The 10,744-nt window shown below is 37.6% G+C and overlaps 1 protein-coding gene across 1 annotated transcript; it reads left to right on the forward strand.

The window, feature by feature from the left end:
• Positions 1 to 539: 539 nt before the first annotated feature.
• Positions 540 to 10,366, forward strand: LOC148842826 (V-type proton ATPase subunit c''2). The gene is made up of 4 exons (XM_088959590.1): positions 540 to 1,050; positions 1,165 to 1,242; positions 9,654 to 9,824; positions 9,918 to 10,366. Exons 1-4 carry the CDS (start codon positions 971 to 973, stop codon positions 10,087 to 10,089), a joined length of 501 nt encoding a protein of 166 aa, XP_088815716.1. The 5' UTR covers positions 540 to 970; the 3' UTR covers positions 10,090 to 10,366.
• The last annotated feature ends 378 nt before the right edge of the window (positions 10,367 to 10,744 follow it).

Raw genomic sequence — 10,744 nt, forward strand, 5'->3', positions numbered from 1 at the left:
ATATATATATATATATATATATATATATATATAAGTTTGTATATTTAAATTTTCTTTTAATAATTTATTAATTTTTAAAGAAAACAAGTTGGATTGGATCAAATTCGAAGATCCAACTTACCGATAGGATTCAAATTCAAATCGAGCCCTATCGGATTTGATCGATTGGATTTGACTTGAACAATGTCGGATCGGATTTGAATATACCCTGATTCAAATCAGATCTGATCCATTTTGCACCCTAATTGTAAATGGGTCGGTTTTACCAGATCAAACCGATTATATTGGACTTGATTAAATGTAATTTTGTCTCGATTAATAATTAGGTCAATTTTAATTTTTGTTTGTTTTGAATTGATTAAGTCTTGATTTGATTATTGAGTCAATAATATAAAAGTTTTATAGTTTTATTTCTTTATAATTTTATTATATTTTATGTCTAAAAGGGTAAATTTCATAAATAAAATATAAGATAATTTTGGTTAAAAGCATTTAATTTATTAACATATAAATAATCGGGACGGTTCTGAGCCTATTTTGTCCAGGTTTATAATCGATTCGGGACTGATACATTCTGTCCCGAATCAGATCCGACCCGTTGACGGCCCCATTATACATGTGTGGCAGTTGTTCCGGTTAATAATCGGTTCGGCGGGACTGATATATGCATGTGTAGCAGCGGATTCTATCCCAACACGACCCGACCCCATGACAGTCCTATTTATGCGTGTGTGGCAGCGGATCGATCCGAGTTAGAGGAGAAAGCACTCCCAAACGCGGCCTTACAGCCTTATACCTGGCTTCAAGTCTAATAATCTCTGCAACTCTCTCCTCCCCTCTCTCTTCCCCTCGTGCGCTCTCTCTCTCTCTCTCGGCCTTGATCGAGAAACCTAACTAGACCAGAATAAATTTATAGAAAAAGAAGAGAACACAAAGGATTTCACCCTACAATTGTTCGATCGGGATCACGATGGTGCAGATTTCACCTTACACATTTTCGGCAATCGGAATTGCGATCTCAATCGGCGTTTCCGTTCTCGGTGCTGCTTGGTACGAACCAATTTCGTTATTCTTATCACGGTCATTATTATTATGGAAAAAATAATGAATTTTTGTTGTTTTTGACTGATTTTATATGAGGCTTAAATTTGTATTAAAATTTAGGGGAATTTATATAACGGGAAGTAGTTTGATTGGCGCTGCAATCAAAGCTCCACGCATCACTTCGAAGAATCTCATCAGGTAAATGCTTGAATTTAGGCCTTAAATAGCTAAATAAACAGAAATGTCTGTTTGTTGACTGACATGATTTGTATGTCTGTGTTGTTTCCCTCTTGAATTAGATTGATTTTGGGTGATTTCCATTCTTGTTTGTTAGTCTAGAAATCTTTCACATTAAACCTGAATTAGGTGGACTTCGGTTATTAATCGGGTCTGGACATGATTTTCTGTCCGTTAGGTTTTGAAGTCTGTAGTCGATATGGAAATGGGCTCTAATGAACCTTATGCCGAAATTGAACTCCATGGAATTGGATGGGCTTTATATTATGTCATTACTTAGGTTTATGAGTAGTTTGTAGTCATGCTTTCTTAAGTTGAGTCTTTCGTAATTCACTAGTTTCATTCTCAACAAACCCGGTATTCTTCCTTGGTTTTTCTCTCATCAATGCATTTCTTGTGTTACTAGAAAACCCATTAACCATTTTCTCCTTTCAAGATCTACAGATCTAAAAAATTGTACTGAATGGAGTCCTTTTTCAAAATCTTAATGAGTCTGTTGGACTTGTGATGCTAGCTAAGTAGCAAGTTAAATTTATCATTTAGTGCCTTAAATACTCCACAAAAGTAGATATTAAAGTTTGAATGTGATTCTCAATTCTGTTGGTTATACCTAACTTCAGTATCTATGAACAGGGGATCCAAGTCTAGCAACAAACAATATGCTTCTATGTAGTGAATTTTGAAGGACTCTTGGAGTTGGATTTGGAAAATACAGATCCCTTCAAATACTATGTTCTTCTTCTGGGCTCTTGGTTGGGATAGGATCCGAACTGTTCATCTCTTTTTGAAGAAAGGCATGACTTTCAACAATGTGCATAGTCTAATAGTCTATTTGGTGTGACACCTGAGTTGTCCGGTCATTTACTCATATGCTGCCCAATTACTTACATGATTTGAAGCCATTTCCTGAAACTTTCCTTAGACAGTGGGTGGTTCCTCAAAATTGTGTCAGAACTTTTTTCATAGAGGATGGGTGGATTCTCTACTAAAGGGTAGATCCTCTATAGTCTATACCATTTCCCATCTTGTTGACAATGGGGATTGGCAGAGGTCCAACATTATTTGAATTTGAAAATATGTGGATTTCCCATGAATCCTTCAAACCAAATGTGATTTCTTGGTGGGAAAGGAAGGAGCTGAAAATTTGGACCATTCAAACATTTAGAAGAATTGATGTCAACAAAGTTCAATCTTACTTATAGGAGATTGATATAATTGACAAATTGGAATTGGATTAGGGTGTCTCTATCTCAGAGGTAGACAGTGAAAGAAGGTTTAAACTGAGGATGGAGACAAAAATCTAGGCACAAATGATTTAAGGAAGGGGATGGAAATACAAAATTTTTCCATCGGATGGAAAATGGGAGGAGACATAAGAATTATATCTGGTGTTTAGTGGAGGAGGGGAGAGAAATCCTAGACCAAGATGAAATTGGGGAGGTTCTTATCTCACACTTTAAAAGATTGTTAGCTCCCAATGCGAGAAGGCATCCTATGGTGGGGGGTTTAATTTGGGACAGATTGCCTGATTTTGAAATGAGGATGCTAGAAGAGCCTTTTTCCAAAGAGGAGGTAAGAAGAGCAGTGATGGGAATGGGGACAAAGCGCTGAGGCCCAATGGTTTCTCTATGGTCTTCTTTCAGGAGTGCTAGGAGATTATTAAATTTGATCTAATGGGGAAAAATAGGAAAGGGAATGAATGCAACCTTCATATCCTTGATTCGAAAAATGCTCCAGCCTAGATTCCCCTAATGAATTTAGGTCAATTAGCCTTAGAATAAGTATCTATAAGATAATTGCCAAGGTTCTACTAGTGAAGCTTAAAGAGGTGTTCCATTTGCTGGTTTCAAATGAGCAAGGGTCCTTTGTGAAGAATCGTCGAATTTTGGATCAACGTCTTATAGCCAATGAAGCAATTGAGGATATGGGGACATCATGGAAGAAAGACTTTGTTTACAAATTAGATTTAGAGAAAGCCTATGACCATGTTGATTGGGAGTGCCTAAAATGGATTATATTGAGAATGGATTTTGGAAGAAAATGGGTTGGTTGGATCATGGGGTGTCTACCCATTTCTCTATTCTAGTGAATGGGGTTTCTAAAGGTTTCCTTAGGGACACAAGAGGTCTCAGACAAGGTGACCCTCTTTCTCCCGTGTTGTTCATTCTTGTGGTTGAGTTGTTGGGTAGGTTGTTGAGGAGAGATGATGATAGAGGTATCTTTAGAGGCTTTAGGGTGGGTAAGGAGTGGCAGGTGGTGTCCCACTTACAATTCGTAGATGATACTATTATTTTTGGGGAGTATAGAAGCACTCAGACCAAGTTAACTTGAGAAGGATTCTAGATGATACTATTATTTTTGTGGGTTTTACATGCTTGAAAATGTTTTATATGTTTGCTTTTATTTTTAAATTTTCATTTGAATATACTTTACATGTTATGTTTATGTATTTTTATTTTAAACAATAGGTTTTTTAAAACAATTATTTTAAAATTTGAGTTTATATTTTTTATTAAAATTATGTTTAATATTTATTTTTGGTATTTTTTTTGAGTTTTGAGTTTTTTTTTTTTTAATTTTTGTGCCTTGCACCTTTAAAACACTGATTTTATTTCAAGGGGTGGAGGGATGACTCTAATCAAGTCTAGGGGTGGCAACGAGCCGAGCTTTTCACGAGCTGCTCGAGCTCGGCTCGACTCGGTTTCAATCGAGCTCGAGCCCAATTCGGTGGCTCGATTAATAAATGAGCCAAGCTTGAGCCTACTAGAGCTCGGCTCGTGAGGCTCGCGAGCCGACTCGAATATATATGATATATATAATATATAATAAAATTATAGAAAATAATATATATAATAAAAATATTATAATTATTAATTATTATAATTCTTATTTTTTAAATATAAAATATTTTTTTATATATAATTTTTATTTTTATAAAATATTTATAAAATATATAATAAATATTTTTATAATATATAAAATGAGTTGAGCTCGAATTTTTGAACTTTTGACTCGAGCCGAGCTTGAGCCTTATAGAATAGTCTCGAGCCGAGCTCGAGCCTGGTACTATTCAGCTCGGTTCGGCTCGAATCCACCCCTAATCAAGTCCACTTCTTCCAATCTTCTGGTGTATTTTTTCGCTTTAGTTAAAACTCCTGCAAGGGTCACTTTGAGAGTATAAAAAATCATTAGGGATTTTCTTTGGGATCCAGGTGATGAGAAAAAAAATCACTTGACAAATTGGAAAAACGTTTCAAAAAGCAAGGAGCTAGGTGGATTGGGAATTTGGTATTAGGAAAGATGAAGGAGAAAAATATTGCCTTACTGGGAAAGTGGTTATGGAAGCTTCCCAAGGAGAGTGACACTTTAACTTATCAAAAGAAAAGGAGAGTGACTCTTTGTGGCGTTCAGTGATTAGGAGCATCTATGGCGTGGACCCCAATGGGAGGGACCTAGAAATCTAAGTCTAAGCTGTCCTTGAAAAGCTATTATGACCATACTGCCTACTTTCTCTCGATTTATCAGATATGACCCACAAGTGGGGAACAAGATGTTATTTTGCGAAGATCTCTGGTGGGGAGAGGTTGCTTTTGAATTCAGTATCCATGGCTTCACAACATTTCTATGAAGAAACACAATCCCATTTCAGATATGTTTTCTGTTGACCTAGGCACCTCCTCTTGGAACTTAGGTTTTAGGAGGGGTTTGTTTGAGAGAGAGTTGGAAGGTTCTGTTGGCCTAATTTCCAACTTGAGTAGTGTAGTGTCTTCCATTTCTTTCAATGGTTCATATGAGAGGGTTTGGATACCCAGCTCCTTGGGTGTTTTCTCAGTGTCTTTTTTTGTTGGTCCTTGATCTTGCTACCAATCTGCTCCCCTCGGCCCAAAGTTGAGTTTTTCTGCTGGGAAAATACTGGTGCTTGTCCCCTCGTGTGTGCATTCTTTGTCTCAAGAGTGGAGAAAGCCCCGATCATCTTTTTCTCTCTTGCCCCTTCTCTTGTAGAATTGGAATCATTTCTTTTCTTTATTTGGCAAGAGGTGGAATGCCCCGCAAAGCATCTTGGAGGTATCTTCACGAGATTTATTGCGTTGCTATACAAAGAGAATGAAGATGCTTTGGCATTGCTTAAGAGTAGCAATTTATAGTGTATTTGGGGGGAGAGAAATGCAAGATTGTTTGAAAACAAAGAAACTAATGTAGAAATTCGTACTGAGTTAATTGAAATCAAAGTTGCTCATTGGGTATTGGCATGTGATGAATTTCATGGGATAAACATGGATGATATTCTTAGAGGGTGTCAGGTAATGGCTAATGTTGCTGTACCTAGACTGCTTAGAGAAGCTATTTGGAAACCTCTGGAAGCAGTCACACTCAAATTTAATTTTGATGGATGCTCTTTAGGCAATCCTGGTGAGTCCAGTGTGGGAGGTGTACTAAGGGACCAAGGTGGTAACATCATGCTGAGCTTCTCAGGTGGGATTGTTATCTGTAACTTTTTGACAGTGAAGTTGATGGCCCTGCTTCAAGGCCTTAAATTGCTCAACAGCTCAAGTCACGAGCTGGAGGGATGTACTAATTAAAGGAGACTGTAAAGTGGTCATTACTTCGCTATTTTTCTTTTGAGCAAAAGCAACTGAGAATTTATTCAAAAAAGAGGTGCACGAGAAGATGTAAATCAAGAAGCAATACCAAAGAAAGCAAAAAGAAATTACAGAGGCAGAGATCTATCGCCAAACACAAATCCTCTATGTGCACCAGTTTTAGCTAGGCCATCTGCTAGAGTGTTTTGTTCCCTGGGGATCCAAACCAGCTTCACATTCATTGAGCCCATGATGTCGCTAACCTCTGCCAGAAAATGAGCCAACCTCCAAGGATCACTATCTTTTTCCCCTAGCCATTTTATAGTATTAGCAGAATTGCCCTCAACGTCTAGAGAGGATAAACCTAACACTCTAGCACATCGAAGCCCATTGAGTGCCACCAAAATCTCAGCCTTCATAGAGTCAGCATTTCCTATTGGACCAGTGAAAATCCAACATATATTCCCATCTCTACCCCAGATTACACCTCCAATCTCCGTTTTACCTGTGTTTCCTTGGGCACTCCCATCAAAACTTAATCTCGTCACCCCCTCCTCGAAGTGAAATGGATATGTGCAGCACAACCACGGGAAGAGTAGAGGGCTTTTGCTAAATTTCTTTGGAGATCATTCAAAGAGGCACCGATAAACTCTCCTGAATTAACTGCCCAAAGGTTACAAAGAAAAGTGATAAAGGAGATCAGATCTTCCACTGTTCTGGCTTTGTTCTCAAAGTCTCTATTATTTCCTTCCTCCCACACACCCCACATAACTGCCTGAACCACTATACTCCAATACACCTTGCCTCTACTTCCTAAACCTCTACCTTGCCATTGCCAAATAAACTCTACTGCCTGCTTAGGGAACACCCAGCTGAATCCAACTAACCTGAGGAAGTGACACTAATCTTCCTGGTTATGGAACAATGCAGTAGAAGGTGCTCAGCCGACTCATCATCACTTAGAGTGCAAACATGAGGAGAAAGACACCATCTACTTTTGTTCTTTCGCAGCAGCTCACAGGTGTTTATTTTCTTTAGATATGCCTCCCACACAAAAAAAAAAAGAAACTTTAGGAGGGATATGGAAACACCACAGTTTCTTATACGGGAAGCTAGTTTCAAGATCATTTGACACTAAGGCCTTGAAAAAGGAATTAGTTGAAAACTTTTCAGCAGGGTTAAGTGTCCAAACCCATTGATCGGGGGTATTAGGACATAGGTAAACCTCTCTAAGGGCCTTCTGAGATTTAGATTCCAATTATTCTCCGTGGTTGAAGGGGTAAGACATGAGGATACCTTGGTTAAATTCTGAAGTGGACCTTCCTTGGAGGTTCAGATTTTTGGTTAGGGAAGCATTCCTGGGCAGAAGTTTAAACTGCTCATTCAAGTGGACTCCCAGATATGCTAATTCCCTAGTTGTTCTTTGGACAGAGCAGGAGATCTAGACAAGGTTGTGACTGGGGTATGACAGGTCCTGGGGCTCTGCTATAACAAGGCTATCTATATGTTTATTTTAAGCATTTGCTGTTTTGTGTATTGATCCTGATGCCTTCTTGGGCACTTCAGGTTTTCCTTTTTGATCTTTAATAAAATCTGTTATTTTTTTATCGAAAAAAGGGTAGATCCTCTGGAATCAGTTGCCTATTGTTATTTGTTTGACTGTCTGGAATGAAAGGAGCAGCAGGGTCTTTCAGGGGAAGACTTCTTTTTGGAGTTCATTTTTAAAGTTGAGGCTAGGGTCTTACATCAATTATTTGGAGTTACAACTGATGATTCTAGGGATGAGTAGGCTTCTATTAGTTTTTGATGCCTCCCCCCCCCCAAAAAAAAAAAAAAATAAAATAAAGAAAAAGAAAAAGAAAAAAGAGAAAGGAAGAAATTAATATACAAGAGTATCAAACTATGGGTTTTTGCCCTCCATTGTGGTTGGTCTCTCCCTACCCCTTCTCTGAAGATTTTCCTATTGAAGAACACTGTTGGAGAAGTGCATGAAAGTTTTGTGGACTGAGACATTGAAATTTTTGGGACAACCATCCTATGAATACTTGTGGTTCAATTATCTTTTGAATTGTGTTTAAAGCCCCTGTCATTTAAATTCTGTGTTATGTAGGTTTGCTTTTCTGTAAGAGCTAATTGATGGCTCCATAAAAGATGGCTGATAAAAAATGGTTCCACCAAAGATGAAACTGTCCTGTACATGGGTTGAAGTGAGAAAGATCTGAGGTTCCTAATTTAACAGAGCCTATATATAATGGTGAGGCAGTATTTATTATAGATGACCCAAACAGTTAGAACGAGGCTTTGTCAGATTAAGTTCTATGTTTTGATGACGACTTGTCTAGGTTCAATTCAAAATTCAAATAACCACTCTGTTAGCCTAAGTGATTCTAAATATTCTGAGATATTGAGGGGAATAATAGTGATATATGTCAACATTGAAGTATTTAAGGAATTCATCAACTGTTAATCTGATTTTTGAGAAAAACTAGGAGGCAGGCCAGGCAAATTAGCCAATAAACCTTTCTGCCTGCTAATGGTCCTCGATTTTATGGAAGAGTATCCTGTTCGAGGAGTTTGATTCAAATTTCCGTCAAAAGTAATAGTGAAAGGCTATGTTACCATACACACAAAGGACATGGTTCAATATGCTACCAGATACAGAATTTAGACTGAAAATTGAATTATGATACACAACATGGCAGTGTTGTACAGGTATAGATATCATAGGTGGAGGCCAATATAATTTTGCTATAACAAAGCACTATAGTGGCAATATGGGTTGTTTCAACAGCAGCATGCCATTTCTTTATTTTTTTTACTATTTACTAGTACTTTGTTATTAGAAATATAAATTTAAGAAGAGGACAAATTCTAGGTACTCTCTCTCTCTCTCTCCACCCCATTCCACAAAAAACATTTGCTAAATGTATGGTAGACTAGTAGTAGTGTAGCACATGGACTACCTGGAGTAGGAAGATGGTTGATCTTTGAAAGAAAAGAAACAAAATTTATTTCTCTACTGAGATATATTATATCATTTCACACCTAACAAAGATAAAAAGAATAAAAGAAATGGTAGAGGTTCCCCAACTTTCAACATGCATATATCTTTTTAATGGACATATTTTTTCTAAAAAAAGTCTTCTTATCATAAGGGTTATTTTTCATGTTGATTTAGAACCATGAACTAAAAATAAGGAAGAAAAGAGAGAGAGAGAGATAGTAGAGTAAAAAAAGGATGGCCATGATGCTGATTGAAGTAAACCAAAATAAAGAAGAGCACAAAATAGCAAGGGTAGTGCAAGAAGGAATTTTTCACTCTTCCTGCATATGTTGCCCATCGAGGCGAATGTTCAAACTTGTCATGTTATCCATATTTCAGTACACCAAGAAATTAAGAATACTTGTACCTATGTGGTAAGTATAGAGTACATAAAAATAAAAATGAAAAGAGAAACATGAAAGGGTTTTTTGTACAAATACATTGGTTTATGGGGCATAGAGGGAGGGAGGGAGGTTTAAGTGTTAAGAAAATATCAGAATTTTTAAAATCAGCTTATTGGATGGGTATTCATCTGCCTGAGCATTTTGATTCCTACTGTTTTCTGTTTTGTTCCTACATCTAAAAATCAAAATTCATTGTCGGGTATCTTATGATGGGGTTTTCTGTAGCTGGATATACATTGGCATTTGGCACTAAGCCACTAACATAGGCTTCAGAAAGCATTAATTGTAACTTTGTAAGATAGTCTTCAGATTCTGTTGATTTTTGAAGGTGTCTCCTGTTTTCAGTGTAATATTTTGCGAGGCTGTTGCTATTTATGGTGTCATTGTGGCAATCATTTTGCAAACAAAGCTAGAGAGTGTTCCAGCATCCAAGATGTATGCACCAGAGTCTCTTAGAGCCGGATATGCAATTTTTGCCTCAGGCATTATTGTCGGCTTTGCAAATCTTGTTTGTGGGTATGTAGTCAGCCTTCAATAGCTTCATTCAATCAGGAATTCTAGGACAGTCATGTTGGTAAGCTAATACATTGTCTTCTCTTCTTTTAACAGGTTGTGTGTAGGAATAATTGGAAGCAGTTGTGCATTGTCTGATGCTCAGAACTCCTCACTTTTTGTGAAAATTCTTGTTATCGAGATCTTTGGTAGTGCTCTTGGGTTGTTCGGTGTGATTGTGGGGATAATCATGTCAGCTCAGGCAACATGGCCAGCAAAGACCGCATGAGCAGCCATGGTTGGTGCTTCCAGACAGAGACCTGGCCTTTTTATTTATTTTTTCTTCAGAGCACAAATTCTTATATTGTATCTGGAATAGATTAGGGTCAAGTATAAATGCTTATAATACTTAACGGGCCGACTCCTAAACTATGTGCTTATGCTAGTGAGTGGTGAAGCAGCAGGCATATGTAAGATCTGGTTTACCCTTTATTTTAGGAACCCGCCATTGCTTTTGCTTTTGACTTTTACATTATGGTAAAAGTTGGTTCATTTCAATATGCTCACATCTTGAGTACTCGTGTCATTTACAAGTTATTAGAGGAGCGAAAGATGCATTATCCAAGCTCACTCTGGATCAGAAGCTGCGTGGGTTTGCTATTTGCTTGTTAATTTGAGGTTAATATCGTGATTGCTTTCACACGAGGAAGACAGCCCTATCTGTAGGGTTTGAGAGACGCAAGCTTGCGTTACAGGGTTACTTACACCAATAATAAGTAGACAAAGCAAATAGCAAGCGACGAGTCAATCTGTCACTGTTATCAATCAAGCCCATAGCCCATAGGTGCATCCACGAGAGGGAGAGAGGGCTTAATTCATTCATAGACGGAAACAAACGATGAGTCAATCTGCTCCATGGAAACATTATGTGTTTCAGTGTAATG

This window comes from Nelumbo lutea, chromosome 8 (genome assembly GCF_056320005.1).
Source record: "Nelumbo lutea isolate HS-2025 chromosome 8, American lotus-T2T, whole genome shotgun sequence".
Classification (NCBI taxonomy): Eukaryota; Viridiplantae; Streptophyta; class Magnoliopsida; order Proteales; family Nelumbonaceae; genus Nelumbo; species Nelumbo lutea.

Excerpts from the sequence above, each read along its gene's own strand:
- LOC148842826 (XM_088959590.1), top strand. The coding sequence starts at position 971 with ATGGTGCAGATTTCACCTTACACATTTTCGGCAATCGGAATTGCGATC. Across the intron at positions 1,051-1,164 it reads TCCGTTCTCGGTGCTGCTTG|GGGAATTTATATAACGGGAA; the intron begins GTACGAACCAAT and ends ATTAAAATTTAG. Across the intron at positions 9,825-9,917 it reads TTTGCAAATCTTGTTTGTGG|GTTGTGTGTAGGAATAATTG; the intron begins GTATGTAGTCAG and ends TTCTTTTAACAG.